The sequence below is a fragment of the Perna viridis genome, chromosome 14 (genome assembly GCF_037379345.1).
Source record: "Perna viridis isolate PV_CMFRI_1.1 ecotype Kerala chromosome 14, ASM3737934v1, whole genome shotgun sequence".
Classification (NCBI taxonomy): Eukaryota; Metazoa; Mollusca; class Bivalvia; order Mytilida; family Mytilidae; genus Perna; species Perna viridis.
In genome coordinates, this window is record NC_142458.1 from 25,026,485 (window position 1) to 25,050,713 (window position 24,229).

Here is a 24,229-nt window from a genome sequence, read left to right on the forward strand (position 1 = left end):
AGGGAGAACTTTTTTGCCAAAAGCTAGACATGTTTATCATTTAACATAGGGAAACTATTAACTTTGTTATTTTTTCAACATTAAATATATAAATGACCAGATTAACAGTATATCAGAAGAGGTTTTTCATCAGTAGTGTCTTAAATTTGCAACAAATGTGTATCAAAATATGCCAATTACTGGCAGTTTTGTGCTAATGAACAAAGTAAGATTTTAATCCACAGGTCAGTTGAAACAAGAACCATTATGAACAGGAGAAAGGTTATTTACAATGTAGTTGGTTGTTTCAACCCTATCAAGGAACATTTAGATAGAAATGGGCCTTTACGACATTAAATCTCACATTCAAATCGGACAATTGGGTTTCAATACTGGCCCATAAAAATTGGATTTTATAAATGATTTCATAAAAGTCAAGTAACTAATTTTAAGTGATGGGCTTTTGGCTCTGAGAACAAGTTCCAGAATGGTCCCTTAGTCTACATACAATGCTTATTATAATTGACTTGAACTTAAGGAATATATACTTTATTCTAAATATTATACATTAAAATTGGTCATTCCTTGTTAATGTTCACATGTAGCACAATCACAGCATTTTGATCAGTAAACCAGGGTCATTTAGAGGTCAAAGGGCTACCAAAAACTGACCCTGAGATGTTCTCTTGGAAATTAATATGCCTGAATTGGTTTTGGGGCTTGTTCTCCTTTTTAACCCTATGGTGAACCTCCATAACAACTACCTTTTATAATTTCAGTGCTTGGTGCATATTTCACTATTACATCTAGCTGAATGTCCTGAAACACCTCATGAACCATCAATTTCCTAATAAATCCTAACAAATTCTAAAAATATAATTGAAATTTAACCCTGAGGCAATTCATCTTGGTTACATAACCACTTCTCTCTATCTTTCATACTAAATTTATGAAAATAACTTTCTTAGTAACTAAAAAGCAATAATCAGATATTTCCATTAGAACAGAAAGAAACACTTCCTATCTTAAACCCAATGTACAGCAGTCTTTATCTCCATCAAACAACAATTTTACATTTAAACAATTGAATTACAGCAATGGTAATCCACATTGGCAGCCTTACAGAATGAATCCAATGTTTGATGGAATCAATGAAGATTGTAAAATTAGTCTATATGAGAGCACTTGATGCATAGAGCCATTGTCAAGGTTGTATCAGAGTGTAAACACTTGTCTTCATCTTTAATACAGCTTCTGATACAGCTAAGTAAGAAATCCAGCTAAAAACAAGTCCACAATGTGTAGGCTCAACAGAGTAAGAGATACACCTAGAAACAAGTCCACAACGTGTAGGCTCAGCAGAGTAAGAGATACAGATAGAAACAAGTCCACAATGTATAGGCTGAATTTCCACATTTTCTAGAAAGATCAAAGATAGTCAGTGGTTCAAAGTCAAAGAAATGCTACTAACTTAAATGAAGAGTGAATTCTGAGTTGGATATTTATAACCAACATGCCATTGTCAAATCTGAAAGGTAATAATGAACAAATGCACTGAGTCCTGCAAAAAATTAATAATACATTGTACTGTTATGCTCATGGAAGTACATGTACATATTTTGTACTACACACTAGAATGTATTATCTATATCTACACATGATACATACACCAGTTGAAACAGTAGAGATGTCATATTTGGTATGTCTGATGCTACTGCACAACATCTTTATCATGATCATATATATGAATGGGAAAAAAATCACAGAAATTTCTGTCAGCGATATGGTCAAGTCAACTAGGACAATTCAGAACCCTTCGGTTGTGGCATATTACAAGAGGAAATTAATTCTTTGAAGGTGGTGCCTTTCTAAAATTTACATGTACTTGTAGTACATCCACTTTCTTAAGGCTCTATCTTCTATTATTTCTATAAAACAAAGTAAACAGAGGTAAAACTTGGGATTTTCAAGTTAGTAACCAAGACCACAATTCAGTTAAATACTCACTTCATATTCAACTAAATTCTACCCAACAGTTTGGTAGCCCAGCTCAGAATCTGGTAGCCATGTGATACTAGGCAACTGCCAATTTTTACCCCTGGTTAACTTAGATCTAACGAAAACACGATGATCAAGCTCCAAATTACAGAGAATGCAATCATTCAATTTACATCTCCAAGTAAGTGTCCAATTTCTATAATTGCCCAATTGGTGAACTCAAACATTCAATTAACTGACCACTATAAAACAAACATTTTCCTGACATAGAAGAATCATACCCCATAAAAGTTTTTCCAGTCTTAATAAGACAAATATTGTAAGCTTGACTACATTAGGGATTCCTAATGATTCAAAGGGTGTAAACAGCAATGCAAAGTGAGCCGCAATAAACCTTCATTACTGCTGATTATATGACAAATACTAATTGATTTCACCAAGGTTAATTCCTTAGATGGTTCTAAATATTGCGAAAATTAATTCTCCTTCTTGTCATAATGGCTCCTAAGCAAGCTTTAGATAATTATCAGAAAGTTTATCATTATATGGGCAGTGGTTAATGTCATTTAAAGCTGTAATGTTTGTACTTGTGGCCTTTGCTGGCATTCACAGTACTGACTAACTTAATTATTTAGGCTGGCCATTCAGGGCATAACTTGACCATTGGAATAGCTAGGAAAAGCACTATGTTAATATCACTGCCAATTACTTTTTAATACCACAACAAACATATAAGACTTGTCAATTGACAATACTGGCTCTAGACTATAAAGGTTTAATCTACAGTGATAAAACTGTAGGTGTTAACTCTTGTCTGATTAACCAAATCCTATAGCTGTCAATGGACATTCACCTGAAATGACCTTTCCTAGCTAAGGTTCAAATTCTTTCCCATAGAGCTTAAGGAGACTATTGAATAAGTTGTCACAAAGAAAGCTTAGTTTCAGTCTAAAGAATACAGAAAACAGTGATAGCAAGCCATGGCAACTGTGTCATACCTGTATAAAAGAATTGGCAGGGACAATGGGGCTATTTGCTCAGAAAAATAAACAAGTACCATCTTTAAAAAAGAGAAAGCCAATGCACTAAAATATTGTTCTTATTACTAAATAATTTTCTACATTTCATTCAAGAAATAACACATGGCTCGCAATTTCGATACAGTTTCTCCCAACGCCACTAAGTTATCTGTATATGGCCAATCGGGAAACAGCATTGTGATCAGGTGACTTTCCATTTCCATAGAAGAGTGTCTTTAAGGTCAAAGGTTAAAAAGCGAAACTATAACGACTGCGTTGGAAAAATAGTACCTTCAGGTCTCTAAAACATTTCATACAGAAAATTACAGATGACATATCATCATTTTCAGTTTGATAAAAATCCTTTATAGAAATCCTTCCATATCCCGGTAGAACAGCAATTTCTGTATAAAAAATTCAATCTGAATGTGATTTGATTGTATCACAAATGGATTCCTGTTTTCTTATCAGCTTCATACACTTGAAAAAAAAAAAATATCCTGTTTTTCCTCAAAGAAAGAAAATTGCCTCCTTCATTAACAAAATGAATTTAGGAAGTGTACATATTTCTACCAGAAGCAGAATAGATCACATACCAATCATTGATCAATAATTATGTAATGTGCTAAAAATCAGGAGATACATGTAAATCCACCACCATTTCAACTATCAGTACATGATTCTGACCAATTTTCACTGGTACATGCAGGAAAAAGTGACATTAAGCTTCATGCTGATAGAAAAAAACTATGATTTTATTTTTACAATCAGATTTACAATTCTAAAGTAGGTTTTCACAATTTCTATATCATTAACTTAGATAATAGAGAATAAACAACAAAAATAGTCTACAAGGTCATACAAATACCAGTAAAAACAATATACATGTATAACCAACAGGAATCTTAGCTTCATGATTCTTTCCTTTAAGAGTTGGGTGTTTCAAGTTTTATCAGTGTATTAAAGTATTGAACAAAGCACATTTCCATGTCTAAATTGGATTCATAGACTCATGAAACATTATTTATAAAGACACTTATCTAATGAGATATAATACAATAATAATTAATATTTTGTTGCTACCTTGATACCCCTTCACTTATTGAGGTTATAAATCCCCTGAATCAACAGGATTTATTTCTAATGCTATAATTTAAGGAGAATAGGTATAGTGAATATGTCAAAGAGACAACAACCCCACCAGGATGAAAATGTCAGCACAAGGTCATGCATCCATTGGTCTTCAATGAACGATAAGGAAACCCTCATAACACAAGGCAGGCTGCAGATTGCCACAAAACATCATTATACCCAAGTACAGTGAAATAGTTGCCCCTATATACTTAAGTAACATAAAAATAAACTAATGGTGAAAACAAAACAAGACATACATGGCTAAAAATTCCTGACTTGTGACAGGTGCAAGAAATGTATTGGGGTTAAAGTTCTTTGGCTTGATCACAATCCTCCCCCTTTAATATCTGACCAGTGTGGAAAAAATTTTACACAATTAAACATACCAAAAAAAACGTGCGTTTTATTTTGTTGAAGTTATAGGGAATTGTATTTCTCACATTCATCATCAAATTTCCATCAGCAGTAGGCAGGCCATTTCAAATTTTGAAGTTTTCAGCAAATCTAATTCTCCCCCAAACAATGTACAGCTATCATGTAAATTAAATTACATTGAGAATAGATTTAAATTAAACCACCAAGTTAGCCATCTTCTTTTTTTGGGACTTTTCCATTTTGGAAAATTTTTCTAAGATTTCCAGCACGGTCTTAGTGTTCTCAGAAATTCTTGATCTTTCAGTTTGCTGATTTCTGGTCACGTTATCAATCAAATGACGTTATCGATCAAATGATTTCTGGTCACGTTATCCATCAAATGAGCAAAAGTCATGCGCAGTGATTCATTATGTAAACTCTGTCTATGACATTCATAATCGCTAATGTTATTGTTATCGGGGTTTGTAACCGTTTCCAATACTTTCCCAGTTTTCAGCTGATACAGTTCTTTAGTACGGCGCTTAAACATTTCAGCAAAATTGCCCCTTTCAGGCATTAAATTGCTACTGTTAATGTTCGCCATTTTGTGACCCTTTGATCTATGGCTAAATTTTTATTCACCTAAATCTGACGAAACCTATTCCATCACTTGAAAAACACAGTTTATCAATAAAGAGTTACATCTCAAATATCATAAGAAACATCAGTAGAATCGTAAAACAAATAATTTCTTAATAAATTAACACAAATTCTGATCAAGTTCATTAAATGCAGATACGATCACGGACACCACGTGACCGAAATGACCTTGGACAGTGACACCTGCCTGTTCTCTCATGGGAAATCGTATATATCACCAGTTTAATAAAATCTAAATTAAACCAATACAAACTGTAGGAGAATATTTATTTTCAGAAATTCTACTTTCACTTTCTGTTTCAGCCAAAAAACTAATTAATATAAACTGGGTAGGCACCTAATTAGAGGTTTTGTAACTACATATATGATTCTTCTTTTCCTGCCATACTCTGTAGAAATAATTGTTCATAAGCTCAGAATTTTTTCTTCAGTTATCAGACAGAAAAAATGAGATGAAAAGTTTTATCGACATCTAACTATCGTTGCATGTATAGGTTAATTAAAGTGTTAACGAGCCGAAAGGTGCACTTAATGAAGTGAACATATTTTGAAGTTATTTCTTTAAACAGAATCAATACCCAATCTATTCTCCAAACCATTAATGGTATAGCTCACTGAATGATGAAAAAAATTGTTTTCACTTTGAGAAGACCCATCATGTTCAATCACCATAAATGGCAGGCTGGATTATTAGGAAACAGTCCATTTAGTAGAGCTGCCACTGTTCATCACCAATCTGCATGACTTTCTAGGACCATGAAAGATGTGGAACTGCCTCACTTATATCTGAAGAAATTACAGGCCTGACGAAGCAGATTTGACGAAAACCTTTACCAGCTTTTCCTTTTCACACTTCTAGATTTTCAGATTTTTATCACCTATTCTCTTGATCATAGGTTAACGATATTTAAATTCTAAAATTTTACTTTAAATCTGCACATATAAAATAATTAATTAAAAACATAAGCCTTAATAATTTCTTTTTTATACTAATGGGGTTTGTAAGTCTTGACCCCGTGGTTTCACAAGAAGGGGTCCTAATATATTATTGATCAAATACATTGAAATTTGTCATTTAAAAAGCTTTGAGGTCAATATTAAAAGCACAACATCTTTTCTTGTAAAAACACAGTTATAAAAAAGCAGAGTTAGAAACAGTAGCCTGCCCGCCAGCCCGATACTGGCTATTTATTGGCAGGTCTGGCTAATTTTAGAACAAATCTATATAACCATATGGTAAATGTATTGAAAAATTGATTTCAGGACTGGCTGGAATTTGAGTGAGTTTCCTACCCTGAAAAAAGACAAATGTCTGTTTCTACATGATAAAAAAGTTAAGAAAATCATAAAGTAGAACATTTTGCATTGTAATGCAGCATTTTGAGATCCCAGAGGTAATCAATAAAATGCAAATCGGTCTCCAGAATTCAGTACGTTCTACATCAGAAATTCCGGAAAGGAAAATGGAACTAGATCGAGACTTACACACCCTATGTTAAGATAAATATAATTATTCCAGCAAGAACCAGTACAAAGTGAAAATTGGTCAGAATTGTGAACTGACAGTGAAAATAGAGGTGGATTTTATCTCCTGACTTTTTGCACCTTACGTAATTATGTGATAACTTTGCAGTCTATTCTGCTCCTGGTAGAAATACACATCCTATATCAGTAAAATTGTTTCCATGAAACCACATTCAATATTTGATCAATGAAGTAGACAGAGAAGACTTGCTACAAGCCTCTCTAACAATACTATCAAATATTCTTTCACTACCAGTATCTATCCATAGTACATAATATGGAGAGTGAAAAGTTAACTTTTACAGTATAGAGGAACATCTGATCCTATCCCCCTATAAAAATCAAATGGTTGCTCCCTAAAACAAGTAGGAAGGGGTGTGTAATGTGAAATATGACCGTACAAAGTCTATAAAAATCAAATGGTTGCTCCCTAAAACAAGTAGGAAGGGGTGTGTAATGTGAAATATGACCGTACAAAGTCTATAAAAATCAAATGGTTGCTCCCTAAAACAAGTAGGAAGGGGTGTGTAATGTGAAATATGACCCTACCAAGTCTAGACCTATAAAAATTACATAAAATCCCAAAGCTCTTTTATCTTATTAGGCAGACAGTAAAGTAAGCCTCCAGACCAATATTTTATCACCAACATTATGACAATGTTTATACATCAAGGACCAGTTGTCAACCAAAGAAAGAAGAACAATTTTTCATATTTTCACAAATGGACAAAAATGCAGTTAATGTATTCAAGAAAATGTAGGATACACAAGACTTAGGAAACACTATATATATTACAATAAAACATGTCATATGTTTATTTTCAATATTATTTTAAGCATTAATCACAGTACCATTAGGGTATGACAACCTGTAGTGTAGTTCACCATAGACAATCAAGTCCTCTTAAAAAAACCACTTAATAATGTAATCATCACTTTGAAATTACTAATAAAAACCACCTACAACAAACTTTACATTATCAAAGACATACCATAGAAGTTCATTTGATATTTAAAAATCAAACTACCTATGTAAACAAATGATTATAAATGCATATTGCACATACTTGCATTAATGTTTTTACACTGACACTGTACATGGATGTACATTGTAAATATTTTATCATATGGACAAGATACTATGTTTAATTTTTAAGGTAGAAATATTACGCAACTGCATTAGTATGCATAAAGAACTTAGAACTAGTAAATGTTTCACTTTAATAACAACCTCTTGAAATTTAAAGCACTGATTAATTATACCTGGTGTGGATTTATTTTGGATGTGCCCATTATATACCCCTTTGCATCACTTTTTTGCGTCACTGAAACATAAATCTACAATCACTCTCCACAACACTTTAACATAGATCTACAATCTCTCTCCACACCAGTTTAACATAGACCTAAGAACTCTCTTTGCAGCACTTAACATACACCTGCATCACTTTGACATACACCTGAAATCTATCTTTGCAACACATTAACATGGTAGACCTGCAATCTCTCTTTGCATCACTGTAACACATCTGCAATCCTTCTTTGCAACACTTTTAAATAGACCTACAATTTCTCTTTGCAACACTATAACAAAGATCTGCAATCTCTCTCCACAACACTTTAACATAGACCACATTCTCTTTGCAACACTTTAACATGATAGACCTTCAATCTCCCACTGCATCACTGTAACACAGACTTGCAATATTTCTTTGTATCACTTTAAAATACACCTACAATCTCTCCCTGCAACACTTTAACATAGACCTGCAATTTTTGCATCACTGTAACAAAGATCTACAATCACTCTCCACAACACTTTAAAATAGACCTACAATCTCTCTTTGCAACACTTCAACATAGACCTACAATCTCTCTTGGCATCACTGTAACACAGATCTGCAATCTATCTCCATTACACTTTAAAGACCTACAACCTCTCTTTGCTTCACTTTAACATAGACCTACAATCTCTCTTTGCAACACATTTACATAGACCTACAATCTCTCTTTGCAACACATTAACATAGACCTACAATCTCTCTCCACAACACTTTAACATAGACCTACAATCTCTCTCCACAACACTTTAACATAGATCTGCAATTTCTCTCAGCAATACTTTATGTCAAGACAGTGCTCCTAGGCTTCAATTCTACCAATCGATTAATGTCACTCAATCTAATCATTAAAAGACACAATTACGTAATACTGTTCATATTCCAATCTTTAAGTCTCCTGCTGCTTGTTACAATGGTGTGAGATTTATGCATTTTCTATGCAGCAATGGATACTGTTTCAAGAAGCAGCACTTCAACAGGTTTAGGAAGCAGACAACTGCAATAACAATGGTTCTCTTTCACATCTTTAAATTCCTATACAGCAATTATATATATATATTGATATTTTTATGATTTCAAGACAAGTACCTACAATTTCAGGATAGATTCAAAGGGATCAATGTTAACATCTTTCCCCATGATGGGTCTAACTCATATATTTAAAACAAGGTAATGTTTGAATTTGGAATTATTTTTGAATTAAGAAAATGACCAAAAATAACTGTAAGATTAACCCTTACTAAGGGGGTTAGTCATGCTGGCAGGGCTAAGGGGTAGGAATATAGTAGGATAACTACAATTTTTACTTATTTTCTTAATCCCAAAATACTTCCCTATTCAAATAATACCTTGTTTTAAATAAAATGTATATATATATTATATATTGAGTTGAAATTTTGAGAAATCTGGGCTCAGTTTGATAAAAAAAAATCTAAAAATCCTCCCTCAACTCAAACCACCTGAAATCAAAGATTTGAAGACAAACTCAAAGATGTGAGGAAAAACTCAAAGATTTTAGGAAAATCTCATTTTGAGATTTTTTTCATGAAACCCAGGCCAGTACATTAATATGTACATGTAAAAGCAATAGTGGATCCAAGTGGATTAGGTTCAGAAATTTCCCCCTTTGGGTGGAAAATTAGATATTTTTAATTTTTAAAATGTGTATCTACCTATGTAAAAGAATGTACTCCTGTCCAGTAGCTGTACTATCAAAGATGGGACTTCCCAGAGAAGATTATTGGCACTTGAAACCCATTATATTATCAATATATGATATGATTAATGTGTGTTATTCAGATAGCCCAATAAAGTATCAATTTTCATAGTTTCGTGACATTTCATGGGTTTGCAGATTTTTTAAATTGCACCATTTATTTGAAAATTCTGTTTCCTCTCCAACTCATCGTTTACAAGTGGTTGAAAATTCTACTTCTTCATCAAACAAACCCTTGAATACAAAGAAGAGTTCCAAGAGTACCATTATATACACTGTAATGGTGTTATACAATGATAAATTCACCATAACCTTCTCTTCTGTTATGCAAGACATGATGATATATATTTACTACTTAACATGAAAAAGTAGAAATTTCATTTAAATTTTTTTAAATATTTTTTTTCTGAACTGTGATGCATGACAATTGCAATAAATTAAGTTCGAATTGCAAAAGAGTTTTAGAGTAAAATTTAGTTTTTATCATATAATACTTTTAATTTAAAAACAGGCTTACAAATATGTAGGCGATCAATTTGATACAATTTGTAAATCATTAAAAATAAATTTTCATGCATGCGATAGATATTTTGAAATGTCAAGAATCGTTAAAGGGAAATCTATAAGAGTACATTTGTCATAAAGGCTAGACAGAGTACAATAATGACAACCTTAGATCAGAAATCCATATTTTTTTAAGTTTTCTCTTCAACTTTAAGTGACAGTTGGTTGAAACAGTACATAATTTAGGCCTAGAAATAAAATGCTGCGTTTCAAGTACCACCATAATATACTGGGGCAAAAGATCAGATTCTTTCTTTTTCTTTCTTTTTTCATTTCATATTTGCTTTCTGGAAAATGTAACTGTTTTTTTTTAAGTCCAGTTTATAAAAAATAGGGTTTTTAAATCAGAAATGGCACATGCCACAATATTTTGAAGTAATCCTAACACTTGCTTCATTGTACATTTTCTTACACATTTTGAATATACAACCTGTGAGCCAATGTCCATTAGTGATACTACAACAACCCTACAGTATATGGTATATCAATCTTATTAAAATTAGTCCTATCAGTTCTTCCATTCAGTCACTGCAAGTAGTAATAGAATGGAACAATTGATAGGTCTAATTTTAATTATATTGGTGGTATATAAATTTAGTCAACTAGAAGAAAGTTGTTTACACTCGCTTCGGCAATACATATACTAAAATTGGAATGATACAGAGAGAAGGAAGTTGTACTCGCCTTATCCCAAATTTAAGTCCAGTGATTTGACACACATATGTGAAGATAGTTGGCAAAATAACTAATCTTGCAGAGAAAACTGCTATTAAAAGGTGTGACAGACAGACAAACAGTATGAAATGGGCTTCCCCAATCAAGATAAACATTCTACCAAAAATAATCATTATTACAGAAAACTTTTGCTTCATTTAATTAGCATACACGTTACATATACAGACTCTATTTATAGTTCTTTTTTCATCCCATTCAGCTGTAGACCTCAAGTTTTGAATCCTAAAAAAACACTTTTAAAGGGATAATGGGTTACCCAGTTTGTCGTGATTTAAATAGGAATACTGCTTAGCATTGAATTCCAAGACTTTATATACAAAAGACCTTAAGGAAAATATAATTTAGGAACTGGTTCTGGCATCTTAATAGGCATTTTATGGAGTGGCTTTGAGCAATAGCTGTCAGAACAATCTGGATTGATCAGAAGATATGCTGTTGTAGATGCAAGAAACACATCAACCTCATGCTTTCCAACACAATTTTTTTCCTACATATAAATACATGCAATGAGATGTACATCGCAGTAATCCAATTTGTCTTTAGATTGCAACAAAATTTAAGGCAGCTGTAAATATTATCAATACATTGCTACCATGCAAGTTCTGCAAGGGAAAATGTGGTCACACAAAAGAGGTAGTGAAAACTGAAGACTGAGTTTGTCCAAATTATGAAATATGATTTTACTTTTGTTACTTTGTATGTATGATTTTAGTTACTTTATGTTCTTCGTTGTGTATGTCTGTTTTCCATGTCTGGTCTTTGTCTCTGGAATACATTCTTTTGATTACCGCTATAACCTTGGTTCCCTTGATTACTCTTTAACATTCTTTTTAACTAAACAAGTATCTGTTCTACAAGTACTTCTTACTGACATTTTTTTCAGACCCTCACCACTAAGCATTCCATGAGATATATAATGTATGGTATAAGTCTCTGACCACACTGTGAATTTAAAGAATCCAGCAACAATCTTGCCTGAGAAAGTGTATAATAACAGATTATAGATACCCTTACCCTACAGACTAATAAATATGATAAAATTTTACACAAGAACACACCAAGAACATCATAGTACTATATTGTGGGGCAAGTAGCTTGCTAAGTGGTAAAAATTTGACAAGAAGTTATTTTCTAATACTACAAAATCATGAACTCACTGCCTTCCTACATATGATAGCAACAATCCATTACAAGTCCTTCATGAATGTTAGATTCATAAGAAAAGTGACCTACCTGTGAAGTATTGTCTGTGTCTTTTCCATGTCTACTACACATTTTGTCCCCAACTGGATCTCTGCAAAGACAGAGGTACAAATTGTGAACAAAAGACTAATTAACAACTAACAACCAACACACAGAAATACATGAAATCATGAAAAGTAGAAAACTAAAAACAGGTGCCCCAGTAAGGTAAGTGTCCTTTTATAGAAACATATTTTTTTCTGTATATTCATTCAATGTACTGGTTCGTGTAAGTGAGCTTCTTTCTAGATCAAGCAACAGTATTTTTTTTTCTTCATTAGGACCCAATTTTAATATATAATCAAATTTTTTTTATGTTTTTTTTTCACACTCATCTCTTTAACAACTATATCAATTCTACAGAACACTTTTTCTAAACCTGAAACAACCACTGTATGATATACAAGCAAGTGTTCTTTATGGTTTCAGTATTTATTTATCATGTTTATATCTCAGTTTAAACTGTTTATATAGTTTGGTAAGTTAAATGTTTGTATTAACCAGTTGTAACACCTGTAAACTTCCTGATAAATCAGATTACACAATATCAAATTGTGTATTATAATACATACAATGTAATACTGTTTGTTTTATCAATGAAACAACTGCAAGTTACAGAAGGGTCCAATTTAGGCTAGTATTCAAAGGGAATTTCTTGGGCATAGGCAGATCTAAGAGCACTCTTGATCCCTCTTTATGCTCAAAAAGTTTGGATGATTATATAGATAACATAGGAAATCACTAAGGCAGGACCCAGTGCCAGTCAGCCCTCCTCTTATCCTGCCGCTGTTGAGTCTCAGATCATCTTAATGAAATTCACATATACATTTGTTGTTCATGTATATGTACATGTATATACTCCTCTCGTACAAAAAGTCTTTAAGCTCGATAGAGCAAAAACTTTAGGGAGAGTGTCATTTGAAATCAGTGGCAGATCGGGCAGACGGGTTCTGTAGGTTGGAACACCCCTCTCAAAGTTGGAAAGACTTCAAGTACCAAATCAAGGCAAAAACTGAGCATACAAACAATGTATGTAGCCAGTAAACATCCTCCTTTTGTAAATTTCTGGATCAGAAAACCCACCTCTTTTTAAACTTGCATCTACCTACATGTACACTATAAGTACATGTAGCAGAAACATTTTTCATGGCACAAACTGTCTCCCATAAATTTAGAACATGATAAAATGCACAAAACATAGCTTTACAATGTTTTATTACATGTACTATCCACAATGGGAAATGATCAATTAAAATTCTTTATTCAACCAAAATACCAATATGTACATTTTTCTGTACATGTCTCTATTAAAAGAACATTTTATGAAAATCATTTTCTTTAACACAAAACCTAAAAATTTTCTACATTAAAATCTTCAAGCTCAGAGGTCAGGTAGGGAGGAGCAAAAAAAAAGGGTTATGTAAAAAAATGTAAAGAGGGCATAATAGATGCAAGCTTAAAACTTGAAGTTTATTTGTTACTTGGTATTTAGTAGCTGACTGTCTCACTGGCAATCATACTTCATCTTCAATTTTTATATTTGTTTTCTTCGATAAGAACCTGCATTCCTTAAAATATCTTCCTTTGTCAGAAGTGCATCTTTTTCTAATATTGCATTAGATTTTTAATTTTCTGACTTATTTTAACAGGCATTGTTTAAATCATCAAAAAATGATTAAAATATTGACATTTCAAATATCTCCAAATCAACACTAAGTGTTGACACTACCTCCCCTGGGGTGACTACCATCCTCCAGCATGAAACCTAAACCTACATCTGGATTGGAATACTGTCCATTTTTAAAGTGTCATATAGCAGTTCTATAATTACAATTAATACAGCAGTAGAAATAATACCTGGATGTATTTGACTTCATACATGTCACCTTGTACCCTAACCCAAAGGCAACAAATACATGTACATGCCATACAAAACATACTGTTTTATTTACAATTTTCATCTTGGACTGAAAAAAGTTGGGAACTCTTGTCTCATGAAACATGTGCAAGTCCTTGTGTTGCTTGTTAACTACATTTTTCGTATATGTATGCATAGAAGGTGTGGATTGCGATGATTTAAAGAGGCAAAAAATAAGTTTTAAAAGGATAAAAACATGTCAGATTTACTATCAATTCCAACAAGCAGTCTGCTCTTCAAAATTATACTGTCATACTGTGGACTGGAAAGCAATTTTCACATGTACATGTAAATATGCAACCTTGAAACATCTTCAGGCAGTAATTACTAACCCAATTCAAATCATTGCTCCCAACAAGTTAACTCAACAAAGACAAAAGACATTGAAATATCATTCTTTCTTGTACCTTTACAATATAGAGCAATTTTAATCATCTAAAACTAGTATTGATTGGAAGCAATAATGAGAAAGCTTTCTACTAAAAGGCAGGATAGTGAGTTCAATAAACATGATAAATCTATCCATCAAAGACACAGTCATTGTATACATTTACATACAGTTTCATTACAATACTGACACTCCTAAGAAGCTAGCAGTCCTTCAAAAACACAGTCATTGTATACATTTACATAGTTCCATTACCATGATTACAGTACCAACACTTCTAAGAAAGCCAGGCAGTCCTTCAAAGACACAGTCTGTGCAATTATAGTAGAGCTCTACTAAAAGATAGGCAGTCCTTCAAAGACAATTTCATTGTACCAGTATAGTCCTATTACAGTACCAGCTTTTCTAAGAGCCAGGCATTCAGAGACAGTCATTGTGTACATTAACATGAAGTCCAACTGCAGCACCAAATCATCTAAAAGTCATGCAGTTATTCAAAGACTCAGTAACTGCATACATTGGGCCTGAAGCCTAGGGGTTTGTGTTGTTATGTCAAACCAGGAACCAGGTCCCCTTGCCCTTTGAATGCATAACAACATTACAAACTGTTAATAACTGGCTTAAAATTCGTCAAACATTATGAAAGACCAGAAAACTCAGTCCAAATAATTCAACTCTGTTTTTTTTTTGTTTTTTGTTTCTTCTTGTTTTGTTTTGTAGTCTGTTTCTTTTTTTCAGTTTTTTTTTTGTTTTTTTTTTTTTTTTTTGGGGGGGGGGGGGGTGGTCACCCAGTCTTCCATGTTGGAATTCAATATTATATACCATTCCTGGTCAGGTCAGATTTTATCCATTAGTAGATAAAGTCGAGAGACAGTGACTGTTAATTCTTTTGTTTTGTGTTGACCACTCGTGATTGGATATAACCGTTCGTCCAAATAACTCAGGCAGCAATATGCAAATAAAGATGATTGCACAGAAAATCCATCCGCCATTGATGAAAATATTTGAATTACCAATATGAAAATGACAACAATAGTTGCAAAATCAGTCCTTTATCAGTAACTTGACAATAACACAGAAACTTACATGTACAATGTATATACACATGTAGCTCAACCAGTGAAACAACACGAGCTAAGTGTGCACTTTCAAACAATTTGACCTGAATGATATGACACAGATCATTCAATTACCACACAGGCGTGAACATTTCAATAATTTAACCAGGACCCAAAGACACAAATAGATTTTAACTAGTAACAACCAAATGATTTTAAAAAACTTTGAAGAAATATAGTTCAATACAAAGATTAGCGTATTTCCAGATGATATGGATAAAGCAAAATATTTCAAAAATGTTATAAGCACCCGTAACCATCTATAATTATTTAGACAGCCAGTAGATCTGTTGGAGGGATTCAGCTAGCACCTCAATCTCCAACAGAATTTACTGACTGTCTAAATAACCATAAACCTGGGAGCTTTTAACTTATAACACTGAAATCAAAATGGAACATTTTTTTATTATATATGAAAAAGTTTACAAGTACATGTGTAGGATGCACAGGTATATGTATGTACCAGTAGGTTTCTATTTTCCGTTTTTTTTTTTTTTCACAACTGCCTATTTCTTAGAAAAAATGATACTTTAGAATCTTTCTAGGATTTGTTCAGTATACAAATAATTATCTTTGAAAAATAAAACATCAAAAGACCTCATTACAACTGACAGTAAAAAAATAGCATTGTTAGATTTTTCTGAAAGATTTTCTTTTTAATCTTGGTGATCTTTGGAAGAACTAAGCTCAATAAAAGTAAAAGATGAAAGATTGTGGTGAACAGTTTTGTTTTTCTACTGAAATGAGTTGTAGGTCGTATAAAGTAATCAAGGGAACCAAAATTCTAGCGGAAATCAAAAGAATGTAATCCAGGGACAAAGAACAGACATGGAAAACAGACACACACAACAAAGAAAATAAAATAACCAAAAAAAAAAAGAAATAATAATACATACAAAGTAACAAAAGTAAATGAACAACTTAGATTAGACTCAACTGAAAACTGAGAGCATGGACCAAGTGCACAAATAAGGTAGACATCCTCTCCTTTTCTGGAAGCATCTGCCAAGTAGCTCATAAAAAGTCAAAGAATAGAGAAGGAAGCAAGAAATACAATTATTATGGCTCAGAATCAAAGTCATCTTACATGTACGTGTACATTTTGTCTGAGTGGAAAAAGGAATCTTTAAACAACTGTGGTGCATGTAAGCTGTGACTGAATGGAACAACTGATACAAGTATGCCTGATTTCAATTAGATTGGTAGTGTACATGAATGGACAAGTATTTCTCCTTAATTTTCACGACAAAATCTGCTAGTAATCAGCCAACCTCAAATCAAATGCTTCATTCTAGAGATACCTCATGTTTCAATACAGTGCTATTGAAATCTCTACAAAGCTTGTAAAATTGTAAATTCATACATGTACTTGTACACTCTGTGAGATGCTTAGGTTTCCCACACCCACAATACCCAAACACATGATAAATGAATGCCCCTAGTGTGCGTTCAAATGCACAATCCATGAACGCTCATATCATGTGTTTAAATGCACTTTAGATGAGCAATGAAAAATAATTATATTAACAAATAACAAAGAAAGAAAAAATAGAAAATAAAAATAATGAAAATATATAAATTAATAATACCAAAAAGTATAAAAAAAATAACAGTTGAGGAAATAATCAAATACAAAAAAAACAAACACTTCTATCGTGCATTCAAATGAATGCTCGTATCGTGCCTTTATGGAAACGTAAAATTGTAAAATTATAGATCCATACATGCATATATATGTACAGGTATTTCTTCCCGATTCATCTAGTAATCAGGCAACGAAAATCAAACGCTACCTTCGAGAGATACTTTGGTGTTTCCATACATTGCCATTTAAATCTCTACATGAGTTTGTACTATATAGAAATAATCAATGGCTATATAAAACATGGTACCAAAACACTCAATTAAAAGAGATTACAGATAAAAAGAAGATGACATTACTGTAAGGTTTTATTGAGGAATACATGTATTTATCCTAAGACGGAACAAAAATTTACATCCTTTATATCATCAGTTTCAAACATTTGTATGTTCCTTGTTGTAAAATGTCACAACATATAAGGCTAAGTAAACTTAAAAGGTAGATTCTGATCCAACCTTCACAAAAAATATGGGGCAGTGGGAGGATTTTATTTTTTGTTTTTTATTTCTCACCAGATAATTGCTAGCCTCATTTTAGCTTTTTGAAGTACAGATATGTTCTTAATCCATAGCCACATCAGTTTTAGAGAATAAACATTATTTTAGTCACCAAGAAATGAAAGACTTGTGTGTTTTAGTATCTCAATACTAGAGACTGAAACAAAAACAAAATTATGAATTTGAAATCCCTGCACTAATTTTTTAGGGACGGGAGTGGATGAGAATCTACTAATTAATTTTATTTAGCCTAATTACTGCATTTTGTCTTTGGCAGTCAACATGTGGGTAGAACTTTTTTTATAATAGTTTCAATCAGAGTAACAAGTCAAGGTAACATAAAAACAAGAGGCTCCCAGGAGCCTGAACCACTCACCTGGTTAAAGTTTGTCTTTCAAGAGCAATAAATTTAACAAGTTGTCCAACAATTTTGACCCAAGAAGACTTTGGTAGAAACTATCATACGGATCATTTCAGCAACTGAAAGTTTCTTTTTATCTATAATAGTTTTCAAGATATTGGCTGAAAAATGTAAAAAAAAAAGTCATTTTTCATCTTTCAATGGCAATAACTCTTACAAGGAGTTGCCAGACAACTTTGATCCCTAAAGACTTTTGAAGGCCTTATAAAAAGGATCATTTCAGTAATTGAAAGAGTTTGGCTAATAAACCTAATGTTTTGCAGATATATGTGAAAAACTCCTGTCTGACCCCTGTTCTATTTTTAGTACTGGCAGCCATGTTTTTCAATGGATCAAAAATACCCACATCAGTTCTATACAGGATACCCCAAGGAACATTCATAACAAGTTTGATTCCAATTGGTCAAGTAGTGTCAGAGGAGAAGTGTTTTGAAAAATTGTTAATGACTATGGCGGATGACAACGACAGATGACAACGGACGCCAAGTGATGGCAATAGCCCACATGGCCATCAGCCAGGTGAGCTAATTAAAGAAATCATTATTTAGGATGATGTTAAAGTGATACACACATGCAGATATTTAGTTTTGTATCCTACATGTACAGTGTACACTTCAATAGCAGTAAAATTTAATGTTGCAGACACTTAAAGGCTGTAGCATAAAAACTTAACAACAACTCTCCATAAAATAATGAATTATCTAGTTCAATACCCAATAAATATAGACTTCACATAAACCATATCATCAGCCAACTCATCTAAAATTTCGTAATTTCTTATCTGCTCCCTCTACTTGTCAATCCATGGGGAGAAACAATAGCTTTTTCACTCATACTATGGTTTGATGAGTCTTTTATATATAAGTCAGAGAAAACTTTCTAATAAATCAGAAAGAAACAAAACTGCCATGATTTCCATTTTAAAACCTGATATTCTCTTAGATTATTGCAGAATTATTCCTGAGTGGGTGTGTTCTGTCAGTGAGAGATTGAAAAATCGTGACTGAAAATGTGCAACTACTATAAAGTTTGTACAAAAATGTAGAACAGATCTTCAAGTTAGTTTTAAGTCTTGAAGGTCCAAGACTTCAAAAGTCCACCTGATGAAAACCTGAAAGGTACTCAACAAAGATTTAATGTAGTGTATTTTAGGTCCTGGACCCTTGTAGAATTCATGTATGTACATGTACCTAGATTGTATCTATGTGGTCAAAATATCATAAGAGAAGGTTCTGTTAGAATAACCACAGAGTAAATATTTCATACAAAATATTGATCCCTAGGTTCAAAATATGTGACAGTGAGAACACCAAAAGATGTATATATTTTGAGGCAATCCCTGCAATGGGCCTTTTACCTTTTGTGACTGGGAGTTTTCCCTGTAAATTTCCAAATTTTCAAATATAATTCAATCAACACCTAATTGAGGTTAAGAATCACTTTAAGTCAATGCAGAAAATTACTCTTCATGTGTACCATGAATCTTGGTTTTCTTTTGTTACTTTGTATGTATGATTTTAGTTACTTTATGTTCTTTGTTGTGTATGTCTGTTTTCCATGTCTGGTCTTTGTCCCTGGATTACATTCTTTTGATTACCGCTATAACCTTGGTTCCCTTGATTACTCTTTCTTTCCCAAGCCTAAATTATTAGAACCAAGTGAAATTACATATGTAACTAGTCAAGTAAAATTTAATAATAATGAAATGCTGCTTTAATAGCAGAACACTTTAATTTAAGGACTAAGAAAAAAATAAAGTTTTTGACTGGTTCAGCATTGAGTTTCTTTTCCTTTTTTTTTTCTCTTCTTTGTTGTACATTTTGCATGATATGGTCAGACAAAAATAGAAGTCACTCATACTGTAAATTGATTTTCTCTATGACAATCTAAGAAAAGAGAACAATTAATTGGCTAAATAACTGTTGATTGAAAGAGGTTTCTACAGCAAAAATTGCATTTGCACTTCACCTTTCAATAAGTAACATGATGATCTGCAGTTCAAGACTCAGATCTAACAGACGTATTGATTTTGTCAGAGAACATGTAATTTTGATGCTACATAAATGCAATATGAAACATTAATCACTGATCTCTGGGGGCCTTTCTGGCTGTACCAATATACTAGGATAAAAAATATTCAATTACCTTTGAAAGCTTCATTGATTAAATGTCACTGTGTTTCGAAATATTTTATGTTTTTGCTAAAAGAATTTGTCTTTTAATTTTACACGGATTCTGAGAATTTCATCTTCTAAAAATTGAAAATGCATCCTCTTCTTAAGTAGATACACTTGATTTAATGAATATCAATAAAATGTTCCCTAAATTTTATAAGATGAACATACAAGTCATATGTAAACTGTGAAAAGTCAATATGAGAATAAATATATACAAAGAAGTTATTTTTGAGAACATTACATTCATGCTAATGAATTTCAGAAATAATCTACCATTTATTAAAAATGCATTAATTAGTGCAAAATATACATGTATATTGTTTACTGTTTATCATGTCTTTTTATTAATTTATTTTGAAAGTTTATTATTCTACTATAATTTGTAGCTCTAAATTTTTGTTGAATTTTTTCTTATCTTTAGATTTCACTTCAAATCTGAAAAAATCTTAAAAATTTTCTTTAAAAAGTTGACACTCTAGAAAAATGTCTCTGGGGTTTGTGAAAGAATGTGGTATTATGAAAAAATAACATCAAAAAGTGACCAGCTGACACCCTGTCTGTCTGATTGGACATAACCTGGCATGGACAGGATGTGTATTACATGATCAGGTGTCACTAATGGCCATGTGGACAGGTGGATTCATGTCAATTAAATCATGGTAAATTTCATTTTGACAGCACGTGTATTTCAATTTATTTAAACATGGAGATAACAAATAAACAAATAACAATTCAATTAAAACGTGTAACGGTCGATGACAAACTGCAATACACAAATTAGTGTGAATTTTACACCTTTATACCCAATACACAACACTCAGCTGATTTGTTTACAAAATCTTACCTCTGCGGTTGAGTGGACGCACTCTCACCGCTACGCGTACTTTGTCAGTACTCATTATATCCAGTTATACACCTAATTACGTTAAAATAACAATTAACCCCTCCAATTAATTCACGAAGATAAGAAACACATGTTCACAAGTAATTATTTCTATCCAATACACTAGCGTACACTACATGCGCCATTTTGCATGTCGTAATCCGGGCATCATAAATCGTGAATCATGTCGATTTCCGGGACCATCTCAATATAGTAGGGATATTTTCAAAATCACAAAGTATTTCTTATATATACCAATATGAATAGCGCGCCGATCGATCAATTCAATATTATAGTATTGTTGCTTTTTTATGGAAGAGTAATCAAGGGAACCAAGGTTATAGTGGTAATCAAAAGAAGATATATATAAATTAACTTTAAATATATAAATTAACGTACTTGCAGTGGGCTTCCGTAAAACGGTTGACAGGCACGGATCCAAGGACTGGCGTACCGGGCGTACGCCCCACCCAAATCGGTAAGAAAAAAAATCACCACAAATTTCACCTAATAATATTTTTTGCCTTACTTTGCACGGCATTTAATTCAATTCACGCCGCCTTAACTCAAATCCTGGATTCGCTCCTGGTTGATCTCGTTTTTCGGTCGTCATTGATCGTTGTAACAATTTGCTTATATACTTAGTACCTTGAAGTATGGCAAGCCGTTGTGGAAATAATTCCCCCTTTATTGATATCAATAAATATTTAATAACATGTTAATAAATATTTATCAACATGTTAATAATTAATCATTGATATCAATAAATAGATGAATTAGAAACATGTAGTGATAAATATTCATTAACATGTTGATAAATCATTTATTGATATAAAAAATGTTTTAATAACATGTTAACAAATATTTATTGACGTGTTGATAAATCACACAATTTATTGATATCAATAATTAATTATTAACTTGCTGATACATATTTATTAAAGTGTCGATAAATCGTGATAACAATATTTATTTATTAATGTGTTAATAGATACGTTATATTATTAATAATTAATCCTTAATATCAATAATTAATCTGTGATATCAATAATTAACCCATATTATCAATAATGCATTTATTGATATCAATAAATAGGTAATAAATCCCACAAAGGCTTGCCATATTCAGATTCAGATTCTTTATATGTTGTAAACTTACTTTTACACCATAAGTTGTGATTAAAATATATTCATAGCATATTTACATGAAAAACATTGTAATGAAGATTCCCTAATATATAAAAATGAGCATAACTGAATTATAGAAGTGTTTTAAGTCTTAATATAGATCTATTAAATATATATATATATAAACAAAAAAAAACTATATGTATTATAGCAAGTCACTATAAACACGAATTAGTATAACCAGGAACTATAAATTACAGTCCATTATAGTTAACTGGGGGTGGGGGGGGGGCAAGAATAAGCTTGTCGTGTCATTTTCAAAGCACAGTCAATAAACTTCCTTACTTTACCCTGGAGAACATTTGATTCTGTATCTAAAAGAAACTTAAGTTTGTGAAAACTCGGCCACCTATTATAATATTTCTGTAATATTTTACGTCTGATATTACTGTAATCAGGACATACCAATAAAAATGGTATTCATTCTCTATTTGATTGTAGCTATATAACCTCGATATTGAGGACTTCAAAGCTAAACCACCTGACTGTTCTTGCAAAAGCTCTCCATTCAAATATGGTCCTTCTGGTCACGTCGTTACGGGAGATTTAACCATTATCGAAAACGAATCTCTACGTAATATCCTTGCTAAAGGTCCCAAGTACCGTGAACTACGCTCCATAAATTGGAATTATAACTTTAAAGTTCTTATGGATGCCGTCGAGGACTATGCAGAAAATGGATAAAACGAGAACAAGAAGACATTGATTCACTGTCAGAATGGTTAAAGGCCGTGAGGTCTTTAATTTTGAAACGAATGAAAGTTTTAAGGTCAATGAGTGCCAAGGCTACATCAGTTTTCAAAGACCCCGATGTAGCAAAAACATTGTCTATTATACATGACAAATATGTTGTCGTACCAGCAGACAAAGCCCAAAACAACGTTGTTTTTGTCTGCAAAACGTTTTATATCCAATGTTTATTATCAGAGGTAGACGTAGAAAATAATAACGGTGATAAGACCTATACTGCTACCACTCTCTCCAAAGAAGAGATTGTGGAAAACCATAAATCTGTGCTATCCTCTTTTGGTCTCTCTACCAAGGACGATGATTGTGATTTACCGTCTATGTACTGGATTCCTAAACTTCACAAGAATCCATACAAACAACGTTTCATAGCTGGATCTGCAACATGTACCACCAAACCTCTTTCAAAACTTTTAACTTCTATACTCACAACTGTCAAAGAGGGTCTGCAGTCCTACCACAACACTTGTTACTCCCGTAGTCGTATTAATTCAATGTGGATCCTGAAAAATTCGAAAGATCTTTTGGAGACAATTAGTTCAAGACTATTATCTGAATATAATAGCATTAAAACCTATGATTTTTCAACACTGTATACTTCTATTCCCCATACTCAATTAAAATCCCGACTTAAAAACATTATACATCGTTGTTTTTCCAAAAAAGATGGTACACCTAGATACAAATATATAGTTCTTGGTAGAGATTCCTCATACTTTGTAAGAAATAATTCAAATCATTTTCCAAATATACAGGGGAAGATGTTTACAAAATGCTGGAATTTTTAATCGACAACATATTTGTCCAGTGTGGTGGACGTGTTTTTCAACAAACGGTCGGCATTCCAATGGGAACAATTTCTTCACTCTTAGGAGGCTGACTTTATAGCTGATTTGATCAGAAAGAAAGAATATCGTTTGGCTAGATCCTTCAATCTCAGTTTCCGCTATATAGATGACGTATTATCTTTAAATAATCCTAATT

The 24,229-nt window shown here is 32.5% G+C and overlaps 1 protein-coding gene across 5 annotated transcripts in view; it reads right to left on the reverse strand.

The window, feature by feature from the left end:
* The window catches only part of LOC148598746 (kinesin-like protein KIF13A), a 173,619-nt gene extending 152,148 nt beyond the window's left edge, over positions 1-21,471 (reverse strand). For all 5 annotated transcript variants that reach the window (XM_088561671.1, XM_088561674.1, XM_088561673.1 and 2 more), the window contains exons 1-2: positions 21,272-21,471; positions 12,258-12,318 (exon numbers count right to left, since the gene is read on the reverse strand). In XM_088561671.1, coding sequence (XP_088417797.1) covers positions 12,258-12,318; positions 21,272-21,326 — 116 coding nt within the window. In that variant the 5' untranslated portion in view covers positions 21,327-21,471. The remainder of the gene's footprint in view (positions 1-12,257; positions 12,319-21,271) is intronic.
* Positions 21,472-24,229: the final 2,758 nt, after the last annotated feature.